At 38.8% G+C, this 19,290-nt stretch overlaps 1 protein-coding gene across 2 annotated transcripts in view; it reads left to right on the top strand.

The window, feature by feature from the left end:
- The window catches only part of telo2 (TEL2, telomere maintenance 2, homolog (S. cerevisiae)), a 36,411-nt gene extending 17,998 nt beyond the window's left edge, over positions 1–18,413 (top strand). Inside the window, exons 13-21 of one of the 2 annotated variants that reach the window (XM_062992000.1) lie at positions 1,169–1,260; positions 1,940–2,056; positions 3,042–3,113; positions 4,057–4,200; positions 5,498–5,586; positions 8,155–8,254; positions 11,118–11,182; positions 13,894–14,009; positions 18,160–18,413. In XM_062992000.1, the coding sequence (XP_062848070.1) occupies positions 1,169–1,260; positions 1,940–2,056; positions 3,042–3,113; positions 4,057–4,200; positions 5,498–5,586; positions 8,155–8,254; positions 11,118–11,182; positions 13,894–14,009; positions 18,160–18,272 (908 nt within the window). In that variant the 3' untranslated portion in view covers positions 18,273–18,413. Of the gene's footprint in view, positions 1–1,168; positions 1,261–1,939; positions 2,057–3,041; positions 3,114–4,035; positions 4,201–5,497; positions 5,587–8,154; positions 8,255–11,117; positions 11,183–13,893; positions 14,010–18,159 lie in introns of both variants that reach the window. The other variant, XM_062991999.1, reaches the window with a different exon arrangement.
- Positions 18,414–19,290: the final 877 nt, after the last annotated feature.

The raw sequence follows: 19,290 nt of genomic DNA, 5'->3' as shown, positions 1-19,290 counted from the left end.
ACAGTTTGAAACCAAGACATTTTATGTTTTGTCTGGTCAACTTCATTTCATTTGTTAATATACATCCGTTCTTGCATTTATGGCCTGCAATGAATTTCACAAAATAGTTGGGAAGGTAAAGCATTTACCGCTTCGTGATATTGCAGTTTTTTCACACAACACTTAAAAGACATTTTGGCACAGAGAATACCAAGTGATAAAGTTTTTCAGGTCCCATTCTTCCTGCAAACACGTCTTAAGGTGTATAACAGTATGGGTTTGACATTGTCGCATATTTTATTTCAAAATTCTGCACACAGGCAGGCCAGTCCAGTACCCGTACCCTCTTCTTCCGCAGCCATGCCTTTGTAATGTGTGCAGCATGTGGTTTTGCATTGTCTTGTTTAAAAATGCATGGATGTGCCTGGAAATTATGGCACATACGTCGTCCATTTCATCCAAAAAAAACCTGAAATACTGATTTGTCTGATCACAATACACATTTCCACTGTGTGGTGGTCTATTCCAGATGTCTCTGAGCTCAAATAAACTCCACGCTGCTTCTGGACATGGTAAACATAAGGATTCTTTTTTGCACAGTAAAGTTTTTTTAATGTAACTTTAAAACATGTGGATTTAACTCTGTATTATAGTGCTTGTCTGAGGTATAGGAGATCATAGGCGTTCAGCTTTGGCTTGCGTCCTTGCTCTTCATGAACTGAATTTCTCGAAGGAAAAGATATGCAGATCCCTCCCAATCTTTTTTTTTGATGAACATTTTTGTTTTTTAAATATTTCCATAATTTTCTCACACATTTGCTGACAAACTGGAGATCCATCTTTGCTCAAAGCCTTTTGTGGAAACTGCTTTTGTTCTAAATCATGATTACAATCACCTGTTGACATCATCTGTTTGAAATTACATAATTATTTGGTTTTTTTTACCTTATTGCTAGCCATAAAATGCTCCTATCCCAACTTTATTTGGAATGTGTTGTAGGCCTGAAATGTCAGAAGTGATGTATAATAACAATTGAAATAGAGTTGACTAGACAAAACTTGAAATGTCCTGGGTTTTATGCTGTGCACAATTAAATTAAAGTAAATGTATGTAACACTGCATTCTTCCAAATTTTTCTCATTTGGGGTTGTAATATAAATGAATAATGAATTTGTGTGGATTTGACAGCTCTGATGACATCTGATGACCCAGAGAGGGTGGAACTGAGTCTGCAGGCAGCTGAGGGGCTTCTGAGGAAGAATGTCAGTGCCACACAAGAGGTAAAGGCTCACTCTCATGCCCATCGTCCATTCTGTAATGTTCAGGACCTGGCCCATTTATCCAAATCATTACAAATATTGAAAGAGATGATGATTAACCAGTCATTGATCAATGCTGTTAATTAAAAGCTCATTAAAAATGAGTTCCAGCAGCTAACCACGAATCAACAGATATTACACACTTCAGTGACATATAGCAAAAACAGAACTTGTCTGTTTTGACTCAATAATCAGATCAATGTGTTTGCATTTCCCAGTTTTTGAATGAGGGATTTCCAACCTGAACACTTCCATCCAACCAATTCAGGGCAAGTTTTATTCTGTGGAGTTCATCACTATGCCCAGCTCCTTTGAAGTGTGAAACACCAGAGCAGAACCAGTTCAACTAAACATGCTAATTATAATGAATCAAACAAATGTCTACTTTGTGATTTAAGTGGTTAGTTATTGGCATCCCTAATCTGAACCCTTCAGATGGCTGCTGTACGACAGCCCACATCCAAGTCTCTTTCCTTAGACAGACCATGTAATGGATTGTACTTTTTATTCAATCTTATTTGTTTTTATATCTAGATATTGCTATTATTATAGACATGAATTCTGTTGGATCATATTAAACACACTGTTCATAAACACTACATTTTATGATTATACCCTCATTGCTTTCTCTCTGTATCAGGTCAGTGTACAGTTTAGTAAGGTGCTGTTACACCTGGAGGACAGGTACAACACCATAGATTTCTATACACTCCGACAGAATGCCATGGTGGCCCTCGCTGTGACACACACACAGCCGGTGAGATCACACACACATACACACCATATGCACATCTTGCTTAACATCTCTCTAACACTGTATGCTTGGGTGTCTTAGCGGTCTAAAATGCATGCCCTCCACTTTCACCAGCCTGGCTGGTTGCTCAACACACATTGGTCATGTCTGAGGGAGGGAGGATTGGATGGGGAGTTGCATCCATGTCATGTTAAGGCAGATGGAGCAGCCTGGATCTTTTGTACGTGCTTAGACTGTGTAAGCATGATGTGTGCTAGCATGACATTTAGCATAGAACCCTTGAGGGTGTTGTGCGTCAGGCAGAGGTCTCCAAAGTGCAAATGGAAATTGGGACAGATGTTGGAATGCTTTCTTAGAAGTTTGCCTAGGAGCAGCCTGAAATAAACAGACCAAAAGCTTTGAGTTTACTTATCACAACAGCAGGCTTTGTGTTTGTTAGTAAAACATGAACTGTAATCGTGCACTATTAATGGCTGAAAAAAATCTTCTGAATTCTGACCATTTCATGGTCACATGGAAAAAAGATGTGCTAGTGTTCTGAGAAGGCTTTCCACAAGATTGCACAAGTCTGTCTGTGGGGAATTTATGCCCACTTGTAGGGTCAGGCACTAATGTTGAATGAGAAAGTCTGGCTTGCGATCGACTTCCAATTGATCCCAGAGTTGTTCTGGTTGAGGTCTGGGCTTCCTACACACTGACTCACACCAGTAAACCATGTATTTATAGACCATGTTTTATGCACAGAGGCATGCTAAAAAATAAAAGGGCTTTTTCCAAACTGTTGTCACAAAAAGCATATCATTGACTTTATCCACCACTTAGCAATAGGCGTGTTTAAAACAGATGAACTTAATGATAAGTATGGTTGTCCACTTACTTTTGGCAATACAGTGTACATTCCTCTGACTTCCATGAGTGGACATTCTATGTTTTTGTATCTATCATTTGGTCTCTCTTTCTGTGTGTGTCTGATCTTGTTTTTTCTTAGGTTGTGGAATATCTGACTACAGAGTTTTACTCACTGAACTACAGTCTGAGACAGAGATTAGACATCCTGGAGGTAACTTCATGCTTTATTTAGTAATATCATCAACTGCTATTATAACAGCTGATTACGACCTGGATGGGCATCCAATAAACACAGTTGGCCTTGTTAATGGCTGTGGAGGTTGGACAGGGATTTCTATCTGCCACTGAGAATTATGTAATATGATTATTTATATATGTAATGCTTCATGAATAAAGTTGAAAAATTATAGCCAAAGGATGTGCAAAAAAAAGAAAGCAACATTCAAGTGTTGAAATTAGGAACAAGGATTGGGTAAAGTTATACTTTTGTACCTACTGGCACATCAGCACCAGATTTTGTCGGTGCTTCTCTGAACTAGCAGCCCCCTTTAACAACCCCCTTACATCTTTATTCTTGTAACTTTACAACCTTATTCTTGTAGCTTTATTACTTTATTTTCAAAATATTAGGAGTTTATTCTTGTAATTGTATTAATTTATTCTCAAAATATAAGGAGTTTATTTTTTTTACTTTATGACTTTATTTTTGAAATATTATGACTTTATTCTCAAAGTGTACAATTTTTTTTAACAGTGACCCTAAATGTAGATGTATGAACTAGTTCTGTTTATTATGTTGATATTTTTTCTGCATTACTGCCACATTCACTGCGTTAAGGTCTTATTTATGTATTTACCTGGTGTTGCTTGAACACTCTGCTGTTCTGAAATACAGAATGTCTATCATCATGACAGAGTCTCTATCTGAGCATCAGTACAACGCCAGTTCTTTATTCTTTTATTAAATATCTGCTGATACAATATAATGTCGTGATTCCGATATTCCTCTCTATTCCTTACTGAAAAGCTAACACCTTGTCTTTGAGTCATGCCCCCTCTGTGTGAATTTGCATGATACCTGTGATGCTGCATGTGGTAGCATTAATACAGGATATGTCTTTATTTCCTGTCAGGTTCTTGCCATTTCTGCCCAGGTACTCTCTGAGCCAATCAAAGAGAAGCAGTCTGGTTCCAAGCCTGTTGCTACAATGACTACCCTGGAGCACCGTAGTGAGGTTGAGCACTGGCAGCAGGTCGTGGCAAAACGCATTCAGAGCAAAACAAGGCGCATCAGCACGGTAACACACACAGATATTACAAAAAAATCATTACATAGCAAGCAGTAGAAAGCACAACACATCAGACCTTAACGTAGATTAGCTACAGCAACAGACCTTCTATAGCAAGAGTTTCACTCCTGACAGAACGGTAATCTAAGACTACAGTGGACACAGGCTCACAAAAACTAGATGGTTGCTGGTCTGATGAATCTTGATTTCTGCTTCAGCATGAAGATGATATGGCTTGATTTCTTTCTTTTTTTTTTGCATTTTCCCATTTTTCGCCCAATCTAGTCATATCCAGTTACCCAGTTATATCTCCTTTACTGCTAAAGACCCTTACCCTGACCATGAAGGGCCAACGTGCAGTTGCCAACCGCTTCTTTTCACTTGTATCACAAAGGTTCACAAAAGGATCAGTATTGCGTACAGAGAGTCATGCATTATTCACCATTAATACATGGAAGAATAAGATAAAGCTTTGTTGTTTATACATATAAACATGTACAGTACAATGACATTTTTTCTGCACATTCAAGCTGATTTGGGTGCTGTGGTCAGAGTGCAGGGATTCAAACCCAAAACTTTTCCATTGATAGCCCAAAGCTCTACCCACTAGGCTACCACTGTTCCATCTATTTGCAGGTGCCATCTACCAACCAGCAAAGACTGCAATTACAGCAGCATTTAGGAGTTCCTTTGGCCTGCCCACCCTCAGACATAGCCAGTCATGTCTGTGTAGAGGCCTGGCCAGCCAATAGCAACACTGAGATCCAAACTAGAGAGGCCTTAGCAAGCTTGTTTTTGATCTGTGCAACCAGTGTGACCAGTAGGGTCTGAATTTCATCTAAACAGTGTGTTTTTCTGTCTGTAGAAGAGCAGGTCAGAAGACCATTTGTATGGCTGGGCACTAATGTTGGTCAAGAAAGCCTTAATTAATGTTTAGTTTATTTAAAAGCTGGTCATTGGGGCTGGAAGCAGGGCTCTGCACAGGCCACTGGAGTTTCTTTAAACCAAACTTTTCTTCACGTCTTTGTAGACCTTAGTTGTTGCACAGGTTCACAGTCATGCTGGGACAGGAAAGGGCCTTCCCTAAACTGCAAACTTGGAAGCATATAATTTCGTCCATACAGTTTATTTATTACATGGATTTATGTGTCTAAAACACATGAATTCAATAATTAGAAGTAGTGTCCCAATACTTCTGCACATATAATGTGTATATGTAGTAATAGTTTATAAGCTAAACTGTGCTTGTTTACTGTCACACTAGGACACAGTGTAGTTGGTTGACTGTATCTGTTTGTGTTCTCAGGGTGTGCATCAGCCTCCTAAAGCCACTCCAAACCGCTATGCTCCTGTCGCTGGTCACTTCTTCTTTCCCCTACTGAGGAATTATGATAGGTGTGTTTGTGTGTGGCAAAAACAGCTCATGCTTTGTAAAATATTCATATTTATTTTTACTGTATTGTTCTTCTGCTGATTTTCAGCCATTAGCTTTTCGTTATGATTATTTTATTGTTTACACAGCACATACCAGTGGTTTCTGGATTGTGGTCCAATTTGCATCCACAATGCACTGACAATATTTAGCGATTTGTGACACAGCCTGCATTAACTACTATCGTGTCTTTAAGCTTCATCTTTAAAGGGGGTAGATTGTCTTACAAAATGTAAACTCTAATTAGACTTCCTACCCAATGTGAAGCCACAACATCAGGACACCTGATTCCGCCAGACCACCACAAGCATTATCGAGAGCATTTTATATAGATAATGAACGAATGAGTGAATGATCAATAAAATTAGCTATAAATTCATTTTGTTATTATTAAGTGCAAAGTCTTCACCAGCACCAAAGTTTAAATGCATGGATATTCTTCATGTTCAGCTTTTTATTAATAATAATAATAATAATAATAATACATTTTATTTATTGGCGCCTTTCATGACACTCAAGGTCACCTTACATCAACTAAAACAAGAATTAAAACATACAATAAGTTATTACAACTACAACAAACAAATTATCACAACACACAAGCATAAAACAAAAAGTACAAGATATGTTAAAGTGAATAAGCCAGTTTAAAAAGATGAGTTTTAAGAGCCGTTTTGAATTCTGCGATGGATTGCAATGTTCGAATATGGGTGGGGAGTGTGTTCCAGAGTTTAGGTGCAACATAGGAGAAAGCCCTGGTACCCATTGTACTAAGGTTAATGGCTGGTTCTGCCAAAAAACCTGCTGAGGAAGATCGCAATGAGCGGGAAGGAGTGTAAAACTGTAGGAGGTCTGTGAGATATGCAGGGGATAAATTATGAAGTGCCTTGAATGTCAGTAATAAAATTTTAAAATTGATCCGTTGTGATACTGGGAGCCAATGCAGTTGGATCAGCAGTGGTGTGACATGCTCAGTGGACTTGGTGCATGTAATTATCCGTGCTGCTGAGTTCTGGATATGCTGAAGTCTTTGAATAAGTTTTTTGGGAATGCCAGCCAGGATTGCATTGCAGTAGTCAATCCGTGATGTGACTAATGCATTGACTAAGACTTCCGTGGAGTGCTGTGATAAGACGGGCCTCAGTCTGGAGATATTTCGCAGGTGGAAACACTATTCCGGGAGACACTATTTATGTGAGTTGAAAAAGAAAGGGTGCTATCCAAGATAACACCAAGGCTCTTAACATGGGTGGACACAGGTATGATATCCTCAGCAACGGAAAATGAACTAATATTATTTTTCGAAAGTGCAGCCTTAGATCCAATAAGAAGTATCTCGGTTTTACTACTATTTAGTTTTAAATAGTTGTTTGTCATCCATGTATGTACATCATGGAGACAAGCAATAAGAGTAATCCAATTGTCCAACTTTCACATCTATAAAGAGCCAGAGCGAAGAACATATTCTGAAAAACTCTGATCTTTGTATAAAGAGACAAATCGTTACATCCAGCTCTTTAATTTTTGCTCTCCACAGTTCCAGTCTTTGTAGTATTTTCTGACTGATGGGTCATTCACTATTTAAAATTTATCCATTTAGACAAAGCTGTTCACCACTTCCACATTTTCTCCATCAATTATAAAGTTAGTGGTCTCTTTTTTGCTGTCATGACTATTGATTTCTTCATATTGAGCTGAAGTCCCACATTTTACTATTCTTTAATGTCAACAAGCTAGTTAACTTTCCTTATTAGGACCCTCAGGTCTTCCTGATTTTCTGCTATGAGTGTTTTGTGCTTATTGAGAGTTATTGATGTTTTTTTCACTAATTTGAAATTCTCAGTTATCTTCAGCCCTGCTTCTGTTATTATATGTTCACCGTACAGGTTGAAGCACTAAGCACTGATAAACTAGTTTGCGGATTTATAGCTAATTTTATTGATCATTCACTCGTTTCGATCATTCATCTATATAAAACTCTATCGATAATGGTTGTGTTGGTCTGGCAGGATCAGTCTTGCAAGGGATTGTGACTTCAGGTTGGGTAGGAAGTCTAATTAGAGTTTACATTGTGAAAACAATCTGTATGTCCATGTTCTGTAATGACTGTGGCTTGTTGATCAGTGTAGAAATTCCTCATTAGAACGATGAAATGCTTTGTTATTCCCATCTACCAAGGACATTCTATAATTTTATGTGGTCAACACAGTCAAAAGCTTTGCTGTAGTATTACTGTACTAATTAGTTGATTGTGTGCTGAGCTAGCTAGATAACACTACTGGCCAAGAATACAAGCAGCTAACTAGTTAAAACCTGTACTCTGGAAAGCTTTTATCATGGCTGCTGCTTACTTAACTAGCTTGTTGACATAAATTACTAATTAAATTATGTGCCTAAAGTCACCCCCTTTTTAGTACTAGTATGACTGTATGGGATGCTGTACATGACAATGTGATCATTATAAAATCTTGAAAGCTTATATAAACATTAAAATGTAATGCACCCATGTTATTTATTTTCTTTTTGTTTAGGTCGCAGGTCACATTTGACCTTTTGGGCAGTGACCACCTGGTGTTGGGCAGATTGGTACACACTCTGGGACTGCTGATGCACCTGGCCATCAATGCTCCAGTACATGCAAACACACACACACGCACACTTTCTAACTCAGTTCTAACTCATGGTCAAAAGTATATGGACACTTAACCACAAGCTTGTTGGACAGTTTCTCCTTCCACCTCACTTTTACACCTCTTTGGTCTCCAGCCTTCACTCCTCTGAAAAGGCTTTCAGGACTCCAAAAGGATTTCCAATTAGTCAAAAGAGTATTTGCCAGGTCAGGCACTGATATTAAACTTTTTTATACATCAAGGTCATCAATCTATGCCTTTTTCACTTTTTATCCTACAACCCCTGGCAAAAATTGTGGAATCACCAGTCTCTGAGGATGTTCCTTCAGTTGTTTAATTTTGTAGAAAAAAAGCAGATCACAGACATGACAAAAAACTAAAGGCATTTCAAATGGCAACTTTCTGGCTTTAAGAAACACTAAAAGAAATCAAGAAAAATAATTGTGGTAGCCAGTAACAGTTAGATTTTTAGAACAAGCACAGGGAATAAATTATGGAATCATGACAAACAAAATAACACTCCAACACATCACTAGTACTTTGTTGCACCACCTCTGGCTTTTATAACTGCTTGCAGTCTCTGAGGCATTGACTTAATGAGTGACAAACAGTACTCTTCATCAATCTGGCTCCAGCTTTCTCTGATTGCTGTTGCCAGATCAGCTTTGCAGGTTGGAGCCTTGTCATGGACCATTTTCTTTCACTTCCACCACAGATTTTCAATTGGATTGAGATCCGGACTGTTTGCAGGCCATGACATTGACCATATGTGTCTTTCTTCAAGGAATGTTTTCACAGATTTTGCTCTATGGCAAGATGCATTATCATCTTGAAAAATGATTTCATCATCCCCAAACATCCTTTCGATAGATGGGATAAGAAAAGTGTCCAAAATGTCAATGTAAACCTGTGCATTTATTGAAGATGTAATGACAGCCATCTCCCCAGTGCCTTTACCTGACATGCAGCCCCATATCATCAATGACTGTGGAAATTTGCATGTTTTCTTCAGACAGTCGTCTGCATAAATCTCATTGGAACGGTACCAAACAAAAGTTCCAGCATCATCACCTTGCCCAATGCAGATTCGAGATTCATCACTGAATATGACTTTCATCCAGTCATCCACAGTCCACGATTGCCTTTCCTTAGCCCATTGTAACCTTGTTTTTTTCTGTTTAGGTGTTAGTGATGGCTTTCTTTTAGCTTTTCTGTATGTAAATCCCATTTCCTTTAGGCGGTTTCTTACAGTTCGGTCACAGACGTTGACTCCAGTTTCCTGCCATTTGTTCCTCATTTGTTTTGTTGTACATTTTCTGTTTTCAAGGCATATTGCTTTAAGTTTTCTGTCTTGACGCTTTGATGTCTTCCTTGGTCTACCAGTATGCTTGCCTTTAACCACCTTCCCATGTTGTTTGTACTTGGTCCAGGTTTTAGACACAGCTGACTGTGAACAACCAACATCTTGTGCAACACTGCGTGATGATTTACCCTCTTTAAGGAGTTTGATAATCCTCTCCTTTGTTTCAATTGACATCTCTGGTGTTGGAGCCATGATTCATGTCAGTCCACTTGTTGCAACAGCTCTCCAAGGTGTGATCACTCCTTTTTACCTGCATACTAACGACCAGCTTTAATCTGATGCAGGTGTTAGTGTTTGTAATGAAAATTTGCAGGGTGATTCCATAATTTTTTCCTCAGAATTGAGTGATTCCATAATTTATTCCCTGTGCTTGTTCTAAAAATCTAACTGTTACTGGCTACCACAATTATTTTTCTTGATTTCTTTTAGTGTTTCTTAAAGCACAACATTGAAAACAAAAATATTTAGTAGTAGTTCATTTTATATTTCAGCTGTATTTGTTATCCGTTTTGGCTATATAGTATATTTACGAACATTAGTTCCAGAAAAGTTAGGACAGTATTAACTGAAAGCACTGATGGACCTTTTAGACCTGACTTACACCGATTAGCCATAACATTAAAACCACCTCCTCGTTTCTACACTCACTGTCCATTTTATCAGCTCCACTTACCATATAGAAGCACTTTGTAGTTCTACAATTACTGACTGTAGTCCATCTGTAGCCCCCTTACATGGTGTTCTTCAATGGTCAGGAATCTCCCACACACTAACACACCACCACCATGTCAGTGTCACTGCAGTGCTGAGAATGATCCACCACCTAAATAATACCTGCTCTGTGGTGGTCCTGTGGGGGTCCTGACCATTGAAGGACAGGGTGAAAGCAGGCTAAAAAGGTATGTAGAGAAACAGATGGACTACAGTCAGTAATTGTAGAACTACAAAGTGCTTCTATATGGTAAGTGGAGCTGATAAAATGGACATTGAGTGTAGAAACAAGGAGGTGGTTTTAATGTTACGGCTGATCAGTGTATATGTTTATGAAAATAATGAATTTTATGTTTTCTGGGCCAAAGAATTTAAAGGACCATCCAGATTGTTTATTAATGATGGGAGGTCTCTAAACATTCACCGATGCCAAACCACATTCAGAACATGTCAACAGCTTGGCTGCATAATGATGCAGGTGCTTTGCTGGGGTGTGGTGCTTTGCTGGGGTGTGGTGCTTTGCTGGGGTGTGGTGCTTTGCTGGAGTGTGGTGCTTTACTGGAGTGTTGTGCTTTACTGGAGTGTTGTGCTTTACTGGAGTGTTGTGCTTTACTGGAGTGTGGTGCATTTAGATCACAAAATATGAGAGTCAAGCAGAGTCAATTTGCACAGCTAAAGACTTGCAAGACAACTAAACTTAAAACTTGATCAAAGAATTAATTCACATTTTTTTTTAAGTTTATGTATTGCAGAATACATAATGTATATCTGTGTTAATGTGTGTGTGTAGGTGGCGACACAGATGGGAAAAGCTCTCCTGGACTTTGTGTGGGCAGTTCGCTTCCATGCAGACCAGTAAGTGTGGATGTGTAAACTACACACTAGTGTTGAAACAGTCATGAAAAGTTCAAATCTGTTTAGCAGATCCATTGTTTTTTAATCATCCAACTTCATGAATTATCCAAAAATTCAATTCATCTGTTTCTCAGTAGTCCCAGATATTATATTTAAGATAATCCTTTATTAGTCCCACAAAGGGGAAATTCACATCGTTAAACAAGAAAATGGTAACACATTGGGAGAGTAGGAGATAAAAAAAAACAGCAACCACATTGTGCTCCCTAAGGAGCACACTATGGTAACACGAAAAAAAGCTCCTTACAGCACACAAGCACATGTAAACATAAGAACATAACATAGTCACACAACGAGCCACGGGTTAGGGATGTAGGGATAGGAAAGTAACCAAACTACGACAAGCAGCCCCAGCGATTCGCAGCCAGTATGCCGGCGCGCACTGCAGACCCGTCCTGCCGTATTGGTGGGATTAAGCTAAGAAGTTTGGAAGGCGTCGGGTGATGGGTTGGGAAAATGTCAGTTCTTTCATTCCTGCAAAAAGTCTGTACAAAGTTCGCGATAAGATGGCGACACAGCAGTTGCTGCCCAGAATGAAAACAGTCAACATACATAGAACAGGGGAGGGAGGGTGAGATGACCCTTAGCGCAGATCTTCCGGAGGAATTTCCTTATCAGCGAGGCCATGCTGATAGCAGGGAAAGCCAAAGAGCAGAAATGACCTGTTTTTGTAATCCGAACACGGTCAAAAATTTCCTTAACACATGCTCTGCGATTGATTCGGTCTCTGATTCAAATCCCTTTGCAAAGCCGCTAGTTTCTCCAAGATAAATTCCATATTGCGATTCGTCACAGTCTGAGTTCCGACGGCTTTGCCCATCATATCAATCAAATTGGGCAGTTTCTGGGGACCCTTGACAACTGACCCAACTCTTTTAATTTCCCGATACAGCAGAGTAAAGCCTAATCCAATCAGCAAAAACCCCACAATCACAAAGTTCCGAATAGGTAAACATCTTCTATGTCCTCTAACGAAAGAGGTGCCAGGCACACGACTCTCCACTTCGCCCACGAGTCCATCGCGTATCCTGCCATCTGCGTTCCGCCGGGCATGTGGGTTCCCCCGAACCCGAACTCCTCGTTGAGAAGATGGTGTCAATAGCATTCAGAGACCATTTAACCAAATCCATAATTTGTTCTTCGAAGAGCAGTGCTAAGAGAATCTCTGAAGAGTAGAGTAGACGAGACAATATATACAGAAGAAGCCATTTTATATATATATATTTATATTTTATATTTAAAACTTTTATAACTAGTATGCAACCCCCTTGTAAATAATGGATGTCTTGTTGATCAGGCCAAAGAGAAATTATTACCAAAACACAGTTTTAAAGCCAGAGTCTGTCATGGTATTGGGGTACTTCAGTTTGGGGTACCTGCACATCTCTGATGGTACCATTAATGCTTATATGCATTTTGCAGCAAAATATAACAGTGTGGCTTTGTAGTAAGAGAGTGCAGGTGCTGAACTGGTCTGTCTACAGTCAAGACCTCCTGTTGAAAATATACACCGATTAGGCATAACATTATGACCACCTCCTTGTTTCTACTCTCACTGTCCATTTTATCAGCTCCACTTACCATATAGAAGCACTTTGTAGTTCTACAATTACTGACTGTAGTCCATCTGTTTCTCTACATACCTTTTTAGCCTGCTTTCACCCTGTTCTTCAATGGTCAGGACCCCCACAGGACCACCACAGAGCAGGTATTATTTGGGTGGTGGATCATTCTCAGCACTGCAGTGACACTGACATGGTGGTGGTGTGTTAGTGTGTGTTGTGCTGGTATGAGTGGATAAGACACAGCAGCGCTGATGGAGTTTTTAAACACCTCACTGTCACTGTTGGAATGAGAATAGTCCACCAACCAAAAATATCCAGCCAACAGCACCCCGTGGGCAGCGTCCTGTGACCACTGATGAAGGTCTAGAAGATGTCCAACTCAAACAGCAGCAATAGATGAGCGATCATCTCTGACTTTACATCTACAAGGTGGACCAACTAGGTAGGAGTGTCTAACAGAGTGGACAGTGAGTCGACACGGTATTTAAAAACTCCAGCAGCGCTGCTGTGTCTGATCCACTCATACCAGCACAACACCCACTAACACACCACCACCATGTCATTGTCACTGCAGTGCTGAAAATCATCCACCACCTAAATAACTGCTCTGTGATGGTTGTGTGGGGGTCCTGACCATTGAAGAACAGGGTGAATGTAGGCTAAAAAAGTATGTAGAGAAACAGATGGACTACAGTCAGTAATTGTAGAACTACAAAGTGCTTCTATATGGTAAGTGGAGCTGATAAAATGGACATTGAGTGTAGAAACAAGGAGGTGCTCATAATGTTATGCCTGATTGGTGTATGATGCATTATGAAGCACAATATATGACAATGAACTGTTGACAATCTAAAGTATTATTAGAATGGGGGAAAATCCACTTTTACAGCAATTGGTGTTATTAGTTCCTGAACGATTACAGAACATTGTTAAAAGGAAAAGTGAAATAACAGAATGTTATTTGTCCATTTGTTCTTGAACCAACCTTAAACTGTATTAATATCACTATTAAACAAAGTTATATTGGGGAAGGGGAGGTTGAAAAAAGTAACATAAATCATTATCAACACTCTTCTCTCTCTGCAGGATGGTAAGAAGGGGTGTGTTGTTTGCTGTATGTGCTGTGTTTCTGAGCATGCCCGGTGAGAACCTGCTGCTGAAACTCAGTGATGATCTTGTGGAGACCAGAGCATGGCTAGCAGGTACTGTGTATGAGGTTTTAAAGGATGATTGAAGTAATGACTATGGTAACCATATAGGAAAAATCCCCACCATGCAGAAATTACAATTGTTTTCTCACTAAATATAGACAATAGTTACAAACCACTGCATGTAAATAGTTGTAAGTACATTTGTTAACTACTGAAAGTTTGCAGAAACTGTAAAATACATGAACAGACTTCATTCTGTTTTTAGTTTAATTTAATAATGCACGATATGCTTAAAAGTATGTGGACACCATTTACATTTTGCAAACACTTTTATCCGAAGTGACGTACAATTGTGACCATATATAATCCATAAAATTGAAGGTTAAGGACATTGCTTAGGAGCCCAACAATATAAATCTGGTAGTGGTGGGACTTAAACCAGGGACCTTCCGATTACCAGCAGAGTACCTAACAACTGAGATACCACACCCCTTTTACAACCCCAGATCAGGAGAAGTTGGAACAGTATGGAAAATGCAAATTAAAATGCAGTGCTTTTTACATTTACTCTGTCTTTTATTTTATTTCAGTTCATATAAAACCAAGATATTTTATCAGAATCAGAATACCTTAAATTTATTTATGTTTTGTCTGGTCAACTTAATTTTATTTGTTAATATACATTTGTTAATGAAAGAGGTAGACAGTATAGCTGATAAAGAATTGCGGTGATATAAGCTGATTTTTTTTAGAATATGAAAGAATTAACAAAAATTCTGCTGATAGCAGGCAAAAAAGCAATAACACGAAATTGGTGCAAGACGGATCCACCAACCTTTGAGCAATGGGTAGAACCTTTTAGAAAATTCTACATACTAGAAAAAATGACTTACCAGCTTCGACTGAAGTAAGTATAAAAAAAAAAATAAAAAAAAGGCCAATGAAGAGGGAGTTGCAGTAAACTAAATGGGATGAAATTTAATGCATGAACCAAAATTTCAGTATTTTTGAGTGAGAGCATAGGGTTCAGGTGAGCAATATTGCAGAGGTGTAAAACAGAAGTTTATACCAAGACCTTAATATGAGGTTCAGAGGAGAGGGAAGACTCTGGGAACTACCCCCAGGTTGTGAACCACTGGAAAAGATTTTACAGCAATGCCATCAAAGTTAAGAGTAAAATCTGAGAGATTTGATAGTGTAGATTTCAGCCAAAAAGCGAAAAATTTGCATGCATACAGTGTCTAAGATCAGAAACGCAGGATATAAGGGCAGAGGGTGGCAGAGTGGAGGTTTTATCGTTTACATAGATCTGCATGTCATCAGCATAACAGTGGAAATTAAGATCATGTGAATGTTGATTTACTGCAACAGTGTGAGATCACAATGTTAACTGTTGCTTCAACAAGCCTGTGATTAGAAACACCAACAAGAGATCCGGTTACAGCAGGTAACAGATAGACAAGAGAAGCACATAGTGTGTGGCTATAATCAACTTGTGACAAGCTAAAACAATTCAGCAAGGACTCAAACTCAGATGTTAGTAAGCAGATGTTTATCATCATGGATGTTAAAATTATGTGCAAGGTCCGCCTCTTTAGGAGACGTCCTGGCACATGCTGGACTTTCTTGGGCACCCTAAAGCCTTCCTCAGAGCAGTTGAACCTCTCTCCTTAAAGTTCGATAAATGGTTGATTTAGGTGCAATCTTACAAGCAGCAGTGTCCTTACCTCTGAAGCCCTTTTCATGCAAAGCAGTGATGACTGCACATGTTTCCTTGGAGGTAACCATGATTAACATGTGGTTAAAGCAACCAATCTGCTCTTCTAATTCAATCAGCAAGGCAGAGTGATTAACAATTTCTCTTGAGGTAATTAGAAGAAGACCGAAATGATGTTAGCAGGTCATTTTGTGGCAGGGCTGAAATGCAGTGAAAATTGGCTTTTTATTATTAACTTTATTTTCATGGCAAGTAATGACTTTGCAATTGACTGCAATTCATCTGATCACTCTTAATGTGAACTGCCACCATAAAAACTAAAGCAGCAAACTTTGGGAAAACCAAAATGTGTATCATTCTTAAAACCTTTGGCCAAGACTGTCCACCGTGAAGAGATTTTCAGGTCAGTTACAGTACCTTAAAGTCTATTCTGTAACATACTGGTATCTAGTTCAAAGATTTAATAAACAGGAGTGATGTGTTCACTTTTTTCTCCTCGTGAGAACTGTAGAAGCTGCATTTGAATAAATCTGTTTAATTTGGGGGGAGTCCAGTTAGGAGACAGTAACAGTAATCAGTCCTGCTGGAAATAAAGAGGTGGATAAATTTCTCAAGATCTGGTTTAGTCAGAAAATTTATTCATGTTCTTAAGTTGATAAAATGCTGATTTAGTTACCATGCGTTTAGTTATCATTGTATTAACATGAGCACTGAAACTGTGATCTGAGTCCATTAGTATGCCAAGGTTACTAACTAGTTCTGTTAATTGGAGGGTTCTCAAATCCAGATATGCAGCTAGTCTGTACCCAAATAAAATAATCAGTTTTATCTTTATTCAACTGTAGAAAGGTTTGTCTCATCCAATTAGTGATGAGCTCAAGGCATTTACCAAGTGAGTTAAGGAGACCACAGTCATTTGGAGACAGGACCAAGTTAATCTGAGTATCATCTGCATGGCTGTGGTAAAATAACCCAAAGTCTTGTAGAACCCGGCCTGGAGGAATTAAATTAAATAAGAGTGGACCAAGAGTCGAACCTTGCTGGACAACCCAGAACAATGGCACATTCTTTATTTCAAAAATAGGAAATATTTTAGTACTGTTCCATAAGAGTCCAGCCAAGTTCGCAAGTCTTTCTATAAGAATTTTATGGTTTTGGTATCAGCGGCAGCACATGAATCAAAAAGTAGTAGAAAATGTGTATTTAGACCAGAACCCAGACTGGAATTTTCATAGACAGCTAAGGAAATAAAGCTTGCAAGTTTCTTGAAAACAATTTTCTCAATGACTTTACCAACAAACTCTAAGTTTAAAATTGGTCTGAAATTACTTATCAGACTTGCTTCAGAATTTTTCTTTTTTAGAAGAGGCTTCACAGCTGCACTTTTTAATGAGTCATGAAAGCAGGTGACATGAGTAAGGTGATTACTATCTGAAGTATGTGTTATGAAACACATTCTTTAAAGACTTGGTTGGTAGCGTGTCAAGAATGCAAGTGAATGATTTGAAATGACTCAGCATATAAAAAAAAAAAATTCATTGCTAACAGTACTAAATCGGACATTTTTACCAAGATGTCTTCATGTGGTGATAGAAAGGATACAGGCTTATTGGTGGATATGGACAAACTAATTGCTTTTCTTAAATCATGGAATTTAGTGTTTAAAATTATGCAAACGCATTACATCTCCTAGCTGGTACTAATTCAGGTACTAATGTGTAGGTGAGTTTGAAAGTTTGTTAGCCATGGCAAAGAGTATTTTGCTGTTATTAAAGGTCTTGTTAATAATGGAGGAAAAGAATTGTCGAGTTTTACATACTGTATTATTGTTTTGTAACAATTTTTATTTTATTTTATTTAACCTTTATTTAACCAGGCAAGTCATTAAGAACTCAACACAATACACAACACATAGTCGAATCACCCAGCAACAGTATAAAAGAATATCAGATGGATCACATTGTGTATTGCACTTTTTGCTCAGTGTCATTTATACACTTTCTTTTAAAACACACGTCTGCTTTAGTGAAGCCCACACATATCAAAGTACACACAGTAATGATCTAACACTGTAACATCTTTAACAATGCAATCATCCTTAGGCTCATATGTTGAGACCCTTTAAGATAACTACATCCAGAGTGTGAGCTCAAGTTTACTCCATGTGCAGAGTGTATTATAATTACTACATCCAGTCTGTTTACTAGTGCATCATTCCTGATGCAGAACAGGTTTCATCTTAGAATGAAAACATGCTCTTTAAAGAGAAAAAAAGGTTATCACATGCCTTGGTGAACAACACGGACCTTCTTTACATGGTGCTGATGTGTGCAGCTCGACTCTAGCTTATGGAAATCAATTTAAACAGAGCACTGATTTAGCACTGACAGTTAAACTTGACCACACTAACATATTTTTTCTTCATCTACTCACTGTGTGTGTGTGTGTGTGTGTGTGCGTGTGTGTTTGTGTGTGTGTGTGTAGATGTAGCAGAGGGTGATCCTGATGCAGACTGCAGAAGTTTGGCTGTGCAAGGTTTGGTGCTGCTGGAGAAAAATCTTAAAAGTCAACTACATAACACCGCACTGGAGACATGACCATGTGTGTTTACCACACTCTCTGTATGCTGGCTGTTGAGAAGTGTGTATATATGAATTTCAAATAAGAAATACTTGTGCACAATGTCATATTTTTCTAAATAAAAATGATAAATACAATTAAAAACCATTACATTAAAATGCTGACATTTTGTTACTGAATACTTGTTTGTATGCCCAGTGATTAACTGGCGATTTTACCAGGATGTTTCCTACCTTTCACCCAGTGAATCGGCCCCACCACAGCCCTGAATAGGATAAAGGTGTGGTAGACAGACAATGAATGAATGTATGAATGGCATATTTACCATTTACTGGACTTTCGTATTGTCAAATCTTTTAACTTTTAGCAACTACTAGACCTTAATTGTAGACTCTGTTTGGAGTGGCTCAGGAAAACCTTGCGGTGTTAACAAGAGCCATTTTGTACAGAGTAAGGTAAGTAGCCACCTCATGTCCACTAGGACAGCATGTTTGTTTGTTTATTAGGATTTTAACGTCATGTTTTACACTTTGGTTACATTCATGACAGGAAACGGTAGTTACTCATTACACAAGATTAATCAGTTCACAAGGTTATATTGAACACAGTCATGGACAATTTTGTATCTTCAGTTCACCTCACTTGCATGTCTTTGGACTGTGGGAGGAAACCGGAGCACCCGCAGTAAACCCACGCAGACACGGGGAGAACATGCAAACTCCACACAGAAAGGACCCGGACCGCCCCACCTGGGGATCTAACCCAGGACCTTCTTGCTGTGAGGCGACAGTGCTACCAACTTAGCCACCGTGCCGCCCGAGGACAGCATGTAAGGTGGTGATCTAAGACCAACAGAGCCTTTTATAGCACCTACAAGAAGGGGGAGAATTTGCCACTACAATTAAAGAGGATTTTTAACAGCATTGGAAGGGTAAGAAAAGACCAAGAGGATTTGGGACTGAGACATAAAGGTAATCAGAAGAGGATCTTGCCACTACAAGCCCATTCAATAGAACTGACTAAAAACAAATAACC

This window comes from Trichomycterus rosablanca, chromosome 3, assembly GCF_030014385.1.
Source record: "Trichomycterus rosablanca isolate fTriRos1 chromosome 3, fTriRos1.hap1, whole genome shotgun sequence".
In the NCBI taxonomy this organism is placed as follows: Eukaryota; Metazoa; Chordata; class Actinopteri; order Siluriformes; family Trichomycteridae; genus Trichomycterus; species Trichomycterus rosablanca.
Note: the sequence above shows the minus strand (reverse complement) of the source record. Positions and strands in the feature narration are given on the sequence as shown.